Source organism: Natrix helvetica (genome assembly GCF_964273705.1).
Source record: "Natrix helvetica genome assembly, chromosome: Z".
NCBI classification, from domain to species: Eukaryota; Metazoa; Chordata; class Lepidosauria; order Squamata; family Natricidae; genus Natrix; species Natrix helvetica.
The window spans coordinates 38,940,289-38,955,288 of NC_138554.1; the positions used below are offsets into that span (position 1 = coordinate 38,940,289).

A 15,000-nucleotide genomic window follows, 5' to 3' on the forward strand; every position below is an offset into this window, starting at 1 on the left:
TGCCTTTATGAAAGAAAAGATGGAGGTAGACACCAAGCATATTGCCATAGTGCCATTCCCAGCTCTCCCCATTGCCTTTCTCAGGAGGCAATTTTATTTTTTTCAATCTGGTCCTTAAATAGAGCACAAGACTAGCAGTCTAGATTGGAGATGGGGAATATTGGCCCAAGAGTGTTGGGTTATCATGGCATTTTGGGCTTTTCTGTGGGGGCCTCCTCATCTTGGAATGCTCCCCCCCACCTGAAATGGGTAAATTGGTATAAATTGCATCTTTTTTTTAAATGTCTCTTGAAATGTCTCTTATCTAGGGAATCCTTGGATAAATGGTTCTTTTTGCCATGCTAAATGATTTCCAATTTTTTATTTATGTATACAATAATGTATGGTTGCAAGATTTCTTGGCCACCCTCCCTGAACCACTCTCCCTAAATTGCTGAGTATGGTAATCTGAAGCATTTCTGTCCTGCCAATATATATTGGATGGACATTTTCCAACCGATGCAGATAGTCTCAGAGATAGCAAGGTCTCAAACTGTAAAAGACCCTACAGTGGTGGCCAGCACTTTGAATTGAGCTGGTAGTTGCTGAAATTAAATATTGTTTAATTCGTTGTGTACCAACACAGCAAGACAATGAAGGTATCAAAGCTGCATCTATAAACCCATTAAAGAAGGCATAAGCAAATAGTGTCGTACACATCATTTGAGTTGTACTTGCATCTGAGTCACACTGGTTCAAAGCTTTGCTTAACTGTCCTGCTTGTGCATTGCTTTTTTTCCTGCTTATGGTACAACATTTGAAGGGAAAGTGTGATTGCATTATTTTGCTAAGCTATGGATTAGTTAACCAGGGATTTCTGGATAAGTTGCAACTGGCTAAATTCATGAAGCTGTAAAGCTGCAAAGCATAATTGCTAACTGGCTTCAACACACAACAAAGCAGGAGTCCCCAACCCCTTGTGGGACTGTGCATCCACATCGGTCTGTGGCATGTCAGCAACTGGGCAAACAAACGAAGCCTCATCCTCGGGATGCAGGCAGCATGCCCTCTCCGGTCTGTGAAAAAAACCTTTCTCTATGGAAGGGGTCCCTGGTGCCCAAAAAGTTGGGGGGGGGGAGGCTGCAACAATGTCTTGACAAGAGAATTGTTTCTGAGGTCAAGGGTTACATTTTTTTGTTTTTACGCTGGGCTGTGTGTGTGTATTTAAGGGCTGTAAGGAATATTGGTAACCCAGGCTTGTTCTAAGGAGAGGATAGATCTGATCTTAAGTCCTTTTTTGTGGTTTAGTAAATTAAATCTTCAGCTAATTAAAAGCTTAACTGTTTTTTTTTAAAGAAAGCTTCTAATTGTACCATTTCATTTTTGCATTTTTAAATTTTGGGACGGATTAGATAAAATAGATGAGGTAGATTGCATTGATACCCTGGTTAATTGGAGCATAAGAAGCAGGCTTCTCCCAAGTCAGCCTATTAGTTCATCCTGCCCCTTATTTCTTACTCAGTTGGCTGCAGCTTTCTACAGTCAGAAGCGGAGGTCATTCATTTAATAGGCTGTCTAGTTTTTAATGAGATGGCCAGGAAGACCTTCTGCCTGCAAGGCATGTGTGTTACTGTTAGTCCCTCGTCTAATGTTCTTGTTGCTTGCAATTTCATTTCAGCCAATGCTTTACAAAGAGGTCATGTTGTTTGTAGTAACCTGTGACAATGCTCTCAAATCTTGGCTGCCAAAATCCAGGATGACCAGTAGATAGCAGCAGAGATCTTTCTGATAGAATTTAGGGGATAGCTTGAGTCTTAAACCTCAGATCTGTTAGCTATAATATTAATAAAAAACAGCATTGAAATTATGTTGGAAATTATATGTGTCAAACTCAGGACCTTTTAAAATTAGAACTCTCCATCATGATGGAAAGAGTGAGGCTACAAAATTCCTGGATGTCTAGTTATCCATCTCTCTCTGTCTCTGTCTCTCTGTCTCTCTCTCTGTCTCTCTCCCTCCCCCCCCTCTCTCTCTAATGGCTTTGTTTGTGTGTGTATGTGTGTTCCAGCTTAACTCTGGAATGCCTCGAACAACTTCAACCAAACTTGGTACACAGATGACTTACTCTCTGGAAAAAAAATTACTGTGGGGGTATGACACCCCTAACACCCCCCCAGGGTGTGTGTTCTGTTATGATACAGCCTGTTGTGCCTTCAAATGGATTCTAAAGTACAGCACAGTGGAGTTGCCATGGTGACGGCTTCACAGTACTCCACAAGGGGCTCCCTTTGGTAAGGGGGAAAATCCAACATTAGAAATTACTTTTGATTTAGACATATTCCCCTTATAATTAAATACCCGGATAATGCCGGGTTATCAGCTAGTATATAATAAATTTAACTCTGTTGGCCATGAATGTCTACGTAAGTGTGGGCTATTATATACATATTTGATTGTCCTGTGAAATTAAGTTTGCAGTCACTTTTTTCTGTAGCAATGTGCCTGATTGAGTTGTTCGATCAACCAAAGTTTGATCATATCGCTCCTGACGGGTTTTTAATTTTGTAATTTTATTTAGGGGATTTTAAATTGCGATTTTAATTGTTTCCATTCATCTGTCTACCTCCTCCACGTATACGTCTATATTTTTGTGTACGTATTGTCCATATTTGTATTTTATGTGTTTTTATTGTACGCCGCCCCGAGTCCTTCGGGAGAGGGTGCGGCTAACAAATAAAATTTTATTATTATTATTTATTTATTATTTATATATGGTGAGTATTTTACATATTTCAGGAAGGGGGTTCCATGGACCCTATGACGGAATGAAATTAAAATATACAGAGGAATAATTTTCCCAAATGTCTTCCCATGGTCATCCTGAATTGCAATGAGCTTTTCTCCCTTCCCGTATCTGGAGAGCTTGGATTATTGACCCAAAACATGGCCGTTTCCACCCTTGTTTCCACATACCCTTCACATCATCCTTTCAGTTAGGTAGAGGTAAAGGTATGTACTAGTCATTCCCGACTCTAGAGGGCGGTGCTCATCTCCATTTCAAAGCCAAAGAATCAGCGCTGTCCGAAAACGTCTCCGTGATCATGTGGCCAACATGACTAAGAGCGCTGTTCCCTTCCCACCAAGGTTTTTCTACTTGCATTTTTACATGCTTTCGAACTGCTAGGTTGGCAGAAGCTGGGACAAGTAATGGGAGCTCACTCCATTATGCATCGTTAGGGATCCGAACCGCCAAACTGCCGACCTTGAGGTGAAATGAGTAGATGGAAGAGGGGACTGTAGAAAGCAACCCTCCCTACCTCTATTTTTCACACAGGATGATGAATATTAGAAGATACAGTTCATGACTGATGACAGAGGAACTGTGCCTAAAACTGCTGCTTTTGCAGCAACTATAAGAAGAACTGCTTACTTTAAGAATGCTGGAACTTTTTTTCCCCTGTGCAAAATTCTAATTTTCAGAATAGGATCAAGCTAGGATGATACTGTCTGAGCATGGGGTGGAATCTGGACGAGCTTTCTGGGCTTTGAAGTTACTTGAATGAGGTGCCACTGAGAATCCCATGATTCAACGTTTCAATCGAAAGATGAAATACATTATTGCCAGTAGTGCACTCCTTCCACATGGTTGCAAATAAATAAATCTAAAATCTGTCTGGATATATTCATAAAGTCCCTGGAGATCAAGTTTGAATCAAAAGAAATTTTAAGAAGGTCATCCTATCTCAAGCAGAATATGTTAGTAGGGATAGCAAGTATCATGCTCGGCTTCAAAACCTTGTTAACGCAACAGTAAAAAGATAATGCAGATAGTCTTGACTTATGATTAGTTGCTTGGCAACCAATTGAAGTTATGACAGATCCCCTCCCCCTGCAGAGGGCCCAGCTTTGAGGATCCAATGTTGGGATCCTGCCACGATCATGTGACCACATTTTGGTGCTCAGCAAAGGGCCCCATATTTATGGCTGTTTGCAACACCCTAGGGCAAGGTGTTGGCAACCTTGGCAACTCGAAGCCCAGCTGTTGAATTCTGGGAGTTGAAGTCCTCTAGGCTTCCAGTTACTAAAGTTGGAAACCCCTGCGCTGGGGTCATGAGACTGTGGTTTATGACACTTTTTGCCAGAAACCAGCATTTACTTCTGATTTATGAAAAAAAAAACCACCCCACAATAAACAATGGGTTCGTTTAATGACCAAGATGTTTGCTTTATGACTTTCACGACTTAAGTCAGCATTTGCTAGGTTCAGTTAGGGCAGTGCTTCTCAAATAGTGGGGCGCGCCCCCCAGGGGGGGCGCGAGACTCCCTAAAGGGGGGCTCGAAGCCGGGTCAGGATCGGAGCGGGCGCTCCGGTGCGTCTCCTCTGCCCGCTTTTGTTCCGCCCTGGCGGCAGGGATTGCCCGTCAGGATCGCTGAGCCCGCCCGCGTCTCTCTTCCCTCAGCCGCCCCTTCTCTTTCTCCTTCTTCCGACCGGATGCGTCTCTGTCTGGAGAGTTTCCAAGGCTCCGTGGTAAGGAAAGGCGAGAGTTTCCAAAGCTTAGAGCGCTCCGGTGTTTTATCCCGCTCTCCTTCCCTTTGAGCCCCGCCTCTGCGGCTCCCTCCCTCCCTAAGTCGGCGGTCATCTTACTCACTTCTGTGATACTCTATATATAAATATATGTATGTATATGTTCGCGGGGGGCGCGAAATGTTTTCTTCTTCCTAGGGGGGGGGGCATGACAGAAAATAATTGAGAAGCACTGAGTTAGGGTTGTAACTATGTGTATTGCTGGCAATTTAAGTACAGGTAGTCGTCATTTAGCAACCACAACTGGGATCGACAACTTGGTTAATTAAGTGAAGTGGTTGCTAAGTGCAACTGTAACCATGTTTATGATTTTACTTCAGTTTTCCTTTGTTTGACAGACAGGCAAAGGTCATGAATGTGAGGATTGATTGCAAAGATACTTTTCCATCACCTTTATAACTATGAATGGTCTATAAACCGGGTGGTTGCTAAACAAAATTGCCTGTACCAAAAACACCCTTTCCTGACTCTGCACCCTCTCAATGTGTGGGGGAATAAATCACAATAAGATTGAGGATGGCCAGATTGCATGAAAATTTTCTCTCATGGAGTAAATGTAGACTTATCTGAAATCCCCCGATGCTCTAGGAATTTATACATTGTATGACTCTAGCAGAGAAAATTCAGAGGAACACACTTAAGTTATTGGACTTTCCTACATGAGTTGCTTACAATTACCTGATAAATATCTTAGGTTGATAGTCAGTGCTAGTGTTGTTGTCTCATCACAAGATAGTCATCAGGGCAATGACTCATGGACAAGAGTGCAGCACAACAATATTATTGTTATTCAACCTCCGTTCACAACTTCCACACTTTACATGTCCAGCTGTAGTGCCTACAGCATTCTAAACTGAAAACCAGGGTAAACAGAATTTAATTACTGCGTTCCCATAAGCATGCTATAACCAAACCAAAGGAATTATGACTCACAATGAAATTCCCACACTATGTTAATACGGCGAGTGTCCAACAACCTGATGAATCATAGATTAATTCAGTGGTGGGATTCAGCCAGTTTGCACCACTTCGGGAGAACCGGTTGTTAACTTTCTGAGCAGTTTGGTGAACTGGTTGTTGGAAGAAATAATTAGGGCAGAGAACCGGTTGTTAAATTATTTGAATCCCACCACTGACCCAATCCCATTTTCACATAGTTTACAGTGGTGTGTTGTGCAGATCTAACAGAGACATAAAAACAAATGTGCAGAACTTTCTTGCTTCACTTCATAAACTTCTGCACACCATGTGGTTTTCTTAAAGCTCTGGCCAATTATCTCAAATGGATTTAACCAGCTGTAGGAAGCTGTAGGAAGGACCCTGTGGCTCAGTAATTAAGATACTGAGCTTCTCAATCAGAAAGGTCAGAAGTTCAGTGATTTGAACCCCTAGCGCTGCGTAACGGAGTGAGCTCCCATTACTTGTCCCAGTTTCTGCCAACCTAGTAGTTCGAAAGCACGTAAAAATGCAAGTAGAAAAACAGGGACAACCTTTGGTGGGAAGGTAACAGCGTTCCGTGCATCTTTGGCATTTAGTCATGCAGGCCACATGATCACAGAGACAACTTTGGACAGCGCTGGCTCTTCGGCTTTGAAATGGAGATGAGCACCGCCCCCTAGAGTCAGGAACAACTAGCACATACCTTCAACTTTTAGGAAGGAATAGAGATTTTTTTTTCCTTCTCCAACAACTCTGGTAAGCACTCATGACACCCCACCCTATGCTCTATAGTGACATGGGTGAAGAACACCCTTTTGAATAAGTAATATTAAATAGATGGGGGGGGGGGAGGAAAGGCTCTTCAAGATGGTGAGGGTCACTAGTCAATCCAGGAGCATGGCTGGCACAGCAGTTCCTTCATGCTTTGCAAGATGGACAGCTCAATATCCTTTGAGTTGCAGCTATTTCTAGGCGAACAGACGAGAAACTGAATCTTGAAGACAAGGACTTAAGAAACAAGTATTTATATGGCCTTGCTTCTGCAGGGGGTAGTTGTCCTTATCCAGAGATAGATTATCCAAGGTTTTTCAACACCCCTTTTGTAGTCCAAAACACCGTCATGTCAACATTTTAATGAGATGTCATGAATTTGGATAGCATTTTCCAGCATAACATGGTGCCTTAACACTTGCAGAGGGTCAAGAGCTGTCATTTTATACTCCCCTCTCCCAAATCTTATCTCCCTCCCAAATGGACTGATTTTTCCTATCAGGGAAAGTTAGTGGACAAAACTTCTTAATATTCCCCTACCTGCACCCCCAAAATAGTTAAATAATTGGTCGTGCTTATTCCAGTCAGATCATTACAGGTCTAGTGGTTATATGCCAGGCTATATGCCAGGAGACTTGTGAATTCTAGTCCCACCTTGGGCATGAAAGCCAGGTAGGTTACCTTGGGTCAGTCAATCTCTCTCAGACCAACTCTTCTCACAGGGTTGTTGTGGGAAAAATAGGAAAAGGAATGAGTATTAGATCTGTTTGCTGTCTTGAGTTATTTATATAAATAAAGGGAAATTTATATTAATTTATATCCAAAGCCAAAGAATTAAAACATCAGAGGCAATGAAGCCATACAATAACCAAATTAGAGATAATTCTCTCTGTAATTGACTTTAGAAAGCACGTATTTTAACATACTTTCAAACTGTCAAAAAAACCCAGAGTGTTGCCTTTTCTTTGATTCCAGGCATTCTGTTGGTGTGGAAATTATAGCTGTTGAAGGTGGATTGAACACGTGGAACTGTAGGTAGTGAGCAAGAAACATACCATGCCCGTCCTATCTGAAGATTCAGGTAATAGAATTTCTGCTACCTTAATCATTATGTCATTCTTGGTTTATGTTTTAGAAAATGTGGTTTTCTATAATGATCTTACATCGGACTGGAGGTCCAGAAGCCTTTAAAGATAAACCAGTTTCTAGTGCTATTTATTTACTGATCTGAACTCATGCAATAGTTTAAAATAAGCTGATAATAAAAAAAAACAAAGCTAATGTATCAACAACAAAAGGAAACCTAATCTCAGTAAACTGATAATAAAATGTGAAAAAACAAAGAAAAAGCAGTACTCTTTGGCCATTTCTTTTTCAGATTATAAATCAGTTTCCCCTGATCTGGTGGCCCTGAGGTATGGCTAGTACAACTAAACTGGGTCAGAATTTCCAGTGGATATTTGGAAGATGTAGTCATTTAAAATGTATCAGATTTACAACTGTTATAGTCTTGGAAGGGGGGGGGTTATAGTAATTGACAATATGGCCACATCTACCGTGCCATCAGTGGCAGATTAAAGCTCACTAGTGCCCTAAGCACTGACAAATCTTGGTGCCCACCTCCTTTGTATATATTATACAAATCTTCATTGGTTTTTTTTTTTTCTTTCTCAGCTTTATGGTGCCCCCTTGGGCCAGGTGCCCTAAGCACATGCTTATACACCATTGCATGCCACTAGTGTTTTTCAAACTTTGAACTTTAAAATGTGTGAACTTCAACTCCCAGAATTCTGCAGCCAGCGAAACTGCTTTGGGAATTCTGGGAGTTGAAATTCACAGATCTTGATATTCTCAAGTTTGCAAAACTCTGCACCAAATAGTAACTTCCAGGGTAAAATAAATACAATCAATTGATTTTTGTTTTATTTGCTTCACTTTTTTTAAAAAAATGTTTATATTTTGGTACCCATGGCATTGCATGGAATCAAGAAGTTACTAATACCTATTCTAAGAATAATGAAGTTCTGCCTTTCTAGTTCGCTTTTCCAGCTGATATTCAGCATTCAAGGATGTACACGATGCTTAAGGCTAGTTTTCCTTGAGATAAGTCACTCCCATAGTAAGAAGCCATTTGCACATATTTGGAATAGTTTTCAACTAATCCTTCCTTTTTTCCCCTTATCTGTCCCATTTTGACTCTGATCCTTCTGATGTAGAGCTCTGAACTTACATATACAAAAAATGGGTTAAAAGTGATCAGATAAGTGAAGCGGCTAGAATTGGTTGCTAAAAACAATCTTATGGATTGATAAATAAAAGATGCACAATCTACAAAGAAAAATCTTGAAAGCCTGGGTGCCAAAATAATAGCAGAACATGTTAAGCAATTTTCCTGAAGAGATGGAATTCTAAGAATAGGCCTCAGGATGGAGAGTACCTTTTCTAACGTCAGTGCTGTTGTTTTGGCTGATGGGAGAGAGAGAAAAAAGATAGAAAACAATCTGGCACCAGACCCGGACAGTCTTGACCAATAAATTAAAATTTGGATTTGGAACTCTAACTGGAATCTCCACCAGAAATGTGAAAAGTAAACTTTAAGGAATTCTGAGAGTTGAAATCCAGACATTTCAAGGTCGCAAGTTTGAGAGACACTGCTTTAAGGGATTTCTTTCTTCCAATTTTCTGGCTTTCAGCTGATATTTCAAAGTGATATTGTAAAGTCCTTCTTTGGGACAGATTAAACTTCTGTAAAATGCTATTTTACAATTTGATCATGGGCATTCTGACCAGTCCCTTTTATATTGATTCTTTAGGTTTGCATGAGACGCTTGCCCTCCTGACCTCACAGCTGAGGCCTGACTCCAATCATAAGGAGGAGATGGTATTCCTGAGAGACATTTTTAGTGAGAGAAGCCTCAGCTGCTTAATGAAAGTAAATATTTTTCTGTAGAGAAAATCTTTCTGTTAGCTTCCTAGTTTTCCTCTTTGCCTGATATTCACACTTGGGGCTCAAAACTGTAGAACGTGATGTGTGAATACGCTACAGAGCATGTTTCTGAGCACACATGAAGTTTTGTAAACACCCACAACATACATTCCACAGCTCCTCAAAGGTACTTGGCTTGGCTACTTTAAGTTTTCACCCAGGCCATGGCCTTTTGCTGGCTTATTAATAGTAAAGATTTTATATAACTTAGGGTCCAATGGTGTAATAAGAAAGTGGTGGAAACTAAGTGCCAGAATCTATCAGACTTTTAGAATATGGTGTTGCCTTTTCTTTGTGGCCTATTGACCGTAATAAGCAGAATATGAGATAGTGGTGATAGGAATCAAGATGGCAGCGCAATTAAAACCCTCATAGGATGCTCAAGCCTCAATTGAGCATCATGTGAGTGCCCATACAGAAGAGCTGGGCCTCAATTATACTGTTGTCACTATCTATTTGTGGGCTTGTTTGTTTTTTACCCATATCCCATCCCTGTGTAAGTTTCTGATGACCCCTGGAGAAACAGCTTTAGTTGGTCTAAAGCTCTTTTGATGTTCTTAGGATGTAACCAGTGAAAGATGAATAATGCAAACCTTTCCACTTCAAAACATACAATTTCCTGCTTGAATGCACAAGTGATTATATGCATTGGATTTGGAAATATTTGGAAAACAAAACATGGGATAATTCTTTGGTTTCTTATGCCCATGAATGGGAAGTAACATTTTCTGAAGAGGTGAGAAATTGAAATGATTTACAACAGCATGGACAAGTTATACAACCCCCCCTCCCCCCAATGATGGGGAAGAAACCAATTTGGAGTTCTGCTTAAATAAAAGGCTATGGCTGTTTAACTTTTCTTGTATAATAAGAATACTTAATCCGATCTGATAGAAATTTGACAATCTTGATACTTGCTGGTGTTTTTGCTCCACACACATGATAGAATTGCTGAAAATAACTTGTCAATTGGATGGAAAGCACTTTAAGTTGTGGGCATAGAAAGCTGGGTTTTAATTGAAATAGTGAAACTTGGACTCCTGAAAACAAATGCATTATTCACGAATGAAAAGGAAAATGCAATTGAGAGGAATGAAACGTTAAGAGAAGCTAGTCAATTGCTTTTTTTTTCTTATCATTCCTCTGGTTCTAATCGCGTAGATGTTTTGTTAGCATATCAGATGGAATGAATAAAAGTTTGTCAGTGAAATAATTCCTGATTTAAAGGTGCTAATTAAATGGAAGGTTTAATGGTTAATGGGAGGAGGGGATGTCTATTAAATGAGAGTGTCTGTTAAATCCAGGTGGGCCTTTTTGCATGTGTGTTTTATGTTTTTTATACATTTTACACATATGTAAACTGACATGTATATAGATAGTCCTCAACTAGAACTTACAATTATAGTTGAAAATCATCATGTTTGTTAATTGGGCCATCACATGACACCCTCCCCCCCTTTTTTTTGCAGTGGTGGTAAAGTGAATGAGATGGTGATAAAGAGGACCCTGTAAATGTGGGCCAGTTGCTGAGTTTTGAAAGTCTGGCCATGTGGCTGTAGGGGAGGGGGTGGCATTGGAACTTTTTCAGGCTTTGTCATAATTTCGAATAGTGGCTAAGCCACAGGTCGTAAGCCAAGGAATATCTGTATGTAAAATGTATATAAAATGTATATAAAATGTCTACCAGGATTTTATGCATGTGCACCAGGATGTAGTATGGCTAGATTTTGTCTGTTTTGACCAAGTTTGGTAAACAAGGTCTGTAAAATCAAAAGTTCACGGAAGTTGTTTACAAGGCTATTACATTATAACTGTTTCATCAAATGGAAGAGTTTGTACTATTCTGTCAACATAAATTTGCGGTTTAGCAACCTGGTGAATTGGAGTTAAATATGCAAAGCAAAAACAACAATTTAGATTTAGAGGGGTAGCATTTTAGCCCACAAACAATTGTGCTCAAATTCCTGTTTTTAAACCAATCTACTTGTGAAAGTGTCTTCTTTTTTTTAAACAAGCAAACACATTGAATCTCTTTGAAATAAACTTGATAATAAAACTTGCTTTCAGGTCTTTGCTCACACTTTGAAAGGAAGGAAAAACACTAGAATATATAGATTTTGTTTGCTAATCTCTGCAGAACTTGGGAGACTGTATTTTCAGTTAATAACAATGGACAGAAACACTTTTTAAGGAAACACATTTCCTCCAAAACACATTTCAAAAGAAATTCAAGTACATGAATTCTGTTTCTGAAGCATCAATCCCCATTGTTGGTTTTTATACTGTACCAACAGTGCATAGTTCTTCTTTAAGAAACATATAATTCTTTGGTATGGGTTATGAGTGATGTATTGTTACAGGAGATGTCATTTTTTTCAAACTGTTAGTCAAATTTGGAACTGGGAAGTATGCTGTAGGTTTCCTGTGAAACAGTAGTTACAGTATAGGATCCAGTCCATTCACAAGATGATTGCCATAGCACAGGTTGTGGTCAATCAGAGAATACCCAGAAGGCAACTTGTTCTGTCTCAACAATGATGAGTTTGGCTAAGAAATTGTGTGCAACCTTCTGGGGACTCTTGTATGCTATACCAACAGTCCATAGTTCCTATAATTCTTTGTATAATCCCCAGAAGCCAAATTATGTATTTGTTCCTTCATAAAACAAAATATTAAATTCATGGCATGCCCAAGGAATGCCCAGGGAAAAGACTGAAGGACTCGTGAGAAATCAAACAGTGAAGTTCAAGGAATGTAATCAATATTCAAAGAATAGAACTAAAATGGGATTGGCCAAATCCTTGACCAAATGTTTAGCTCCCTGATTGGCATATATGAGATTACAGTCTAGTAAAAAATCTGGGAATTTTGCGAATTTCACAATCCTTTTAATGAGGAGTTGAGGCACCTGACCTTTTGTACATATGTTTTCAGGTGGTTGCAGTTCAGAAAGTGGTCAGAGCCTGGAATGAGAATTTCATTTGAGTGAATTTTAAGTGGCTGCAACATTTATTTAAGCCTAACTAAAATTAAATACAATTAATTAACCAATTATTATTAGATATTATATTATAATTATACATTATATTTTAATTACAGATATATTATTATATACACAGTGTTACAATTATTATCCCATACGATTTATTGACCTAAACTGAATTAATGAATAATTCAAAACCATTAATATGCAATTCTTATATGTTAGTTTTTCTGTATTACTTTTAAAAATCACAAATAAATAAATACATGGTAACTCATAACTCAGGGAGAAACTCTGGGGCACTGGAGGATTATTCACACCATAAAATCTTTGGCTTTGGGGACAGAATATGATTTTTTTTTCTTGTTTTCAAAGAGACACTGAGTGTTAGAGAGGGGATCCCTCCTCCCACTCCCATAACATCTGGCCAGCTTGGCATCTGCTGCTTTCCCACCTCCCAGAGTTTTCGTTTTCAGTCCTGCCATCTCAGCCCTCAAGCATCCTGTGCTATGAAAATAAAAATTGCAAGAGCCATCAGGCAGCAGATGCTGCTGTAGTCACATAGATTTTTTTTAAAAAAAAAACCTGTTATGTTCTAGCCACCATATAGATTCCCAAAACTGATTGTCTGAGATTAAAATGAGAAATTGGAGCAAGCTTTTCTTTTCCACAGTCTCACATGTTGGATATTTCATTTGATTGAAATAAATCATTGTCTTGAAAGAGTCTGTTTCCTAGATAGTTCCAACCACTGGATGTTTTGTACATGTGTACATGTGTATATTTGTCTGTTCTCTGTTTCAGATTCATGAAAAGTTGTGCCATTATGAACAACACAGTCCGGTCCCAGTACTGCATAGTGCCTCTGCTCTCGCTGAAGATGTAAGTTCATCTGGGAAAGGGCAAAGGGACGGAAACAGAATGAAGAATTATCTTTAATTTGCCATTTTTTCTCTGAACTCCGATTTTCATTGCAGTGTTAAACTTGCCAAGGCTGAAAAACATTGTTTAAAGGAACCCCCCTGCTGTGGGGTTGCAGGATGAAAGATTTGGTGGTGATCCTTTTCAGCTCAAATGGCATAATCTGGGAGATCACTCTGGATCACTGCCTTAATATTGCTAGATGGCACAACTTAGAATCGAGGAACTGATGCATAGATAGTTTTGGGCTCGCTTACTCTGCTGTTTGTCAGTTTTGAATTGCTTCCACCAAATGGCCTATTTTGAATTGTTAGTGAAATAGCATTGGCTGTGGAGGAATTCTCAGAATTTACAGTACGTCCATTATATTCTTCTTCGCTCTTTCTTTGTGAGGTATATTAACTCAGCATTAGAAAATGTTCTGCATGTTCAGAAAATATCAGCATGCTGCTTTCTTCTGCAAGGCTGAACATGATGTTATCAGTCAGGAAGTGAATCCAGACATTGCCATTTTCTTTTCTTTTTTGTGACTTGATGACTATCTTGAAATTCTGAGACCATATTGTGGTAATGTTCTAACAAAATGCCTGGAAGTATGAAGACTTTGTCTCTCTGCAAAAAAAGATTTTCTTAGGGCAGGGGTCAGCAACCCATGGCCCTGGAGCTCCATATGGCTCTTTCATCCCTCTGCTCTGGCTCCCTGTCGCAGTTGGCTCCACAATTGATAGGGCTTTCAGTTAGGGCAGGTAGAGGAAAAAGGATGCCGTGCTAGGAGGAGACTCTATGGTGGTGGTGGTGGTGGGGACTGGACTTCTGTTCAGCAGATCAAAAAGGATGCACTAGGAGTAGACTATGGTGGGGGAACCGGACTTCCGGTTAGCTCCAGAATTGAATGGGGGGCTTTTGGTTAGGGCATTTCTGGCTCTTTGAGTGTTTAAGGTTGCCAACCCCTGTCCTAGGGGAAGTGACTAGTCAAAACAAATGTGAATCAAAAGACAAACTAATGAAACTGCTCTCAGTTGTCCTTTATGGATCTCAAGGATGCGCTCAACCACTTTCAGTTCACTTATGCTTTTTTTCTAGATAGAGGAACATTGGGCTGCCATTGCCCACCCACGAAGTAAAGCGCTGGGCTACAGTATCACCCACCAGTTTAATGGTGGAACGTAGTCTGGATTCGCAGGAAGGAGGGAGGGCATGCCAGAGTAGCAAAAGGCAGAGAAGTTTGAGTGGGAGAGAGTTAAAATAGATTTTCCTTTGGCGTTCTCAGAATATTCGTTTAATGGAGTAAGTAGTCTTCTTTAGTTTGGTAAGATTTCTGTCTGTAGATGAGGAACAATAAAGGAAATGGCTTAGAACAAAGATGTCAAACTCAAGGTGCTTAGATTTGGCCTGCAGAGTCACCCTGGAAACAGTGAAGGACTGGCCCACGGTGCCTCTGCCAGCAAAAATGGTGCTCGGAAGGGCTGTGTGCAACCCCCGAGCTCTGTTTTCACTGGCAGAGAGAGCTGCAGGAGGCCGTTGTGGTTGAAAACTGACGTTGAGCTGGCCACACCCATCCTGGCTATCCCCCACTGGCTCCCCCAGGTCAAACACAATGCTGATGCGGCCCTCAATGAAACAGAGTTTGACACCCCTGGCTTAGAAGAACCCCAGTATGTCATTCTTGGTTTCTGGACTTTGGTATTCTTAGAATATTAGTGAAACATTTATAAATGGAGATTGCTGGAAGTAATTGCTTTATTGCAGTAGGCCTGCTTCCAATATTTGGTACAAATCAGCTCCATTGTGTTTCTCTGCTCCTTTTTAATTTTATGTACGTTTGTAGGATGATAC

General features: G+C 40.1%; 1 protein-coding gene across 1 annotated transcript in view; it reads left to right on the forward strand.

The window, feature by feature from the left end:
- The window catches only part of MPP3 (MAGUK p55 scaffold protein 3), a 107,860-nt gene that overhangs the window by 3,658 nt on the left and 89,202 nt on the right, over positions 1 to 15,000 (forward strand). The window contains exons 2-4 of the mRNA XM_081932074.1: positions 7,250 to 7,355; positions 9,088 to 9,206; positions 13,048 to 13,125. Coding sequence (XP_081788200.1) covers positions 7,331 to 7,355; positions 9,088 to 9,206; positions 13,048 to 13,125 — 222 coding nt within the window. The 5' untranslated portion in view covers positions 7,250 to 7,330. The remainder of the gene's footprint in view (positions 1 to 7,249; positions 7,356 to 9,087; positions 9,207 to 13,047; positions 13,126 to 15,000) is intronic.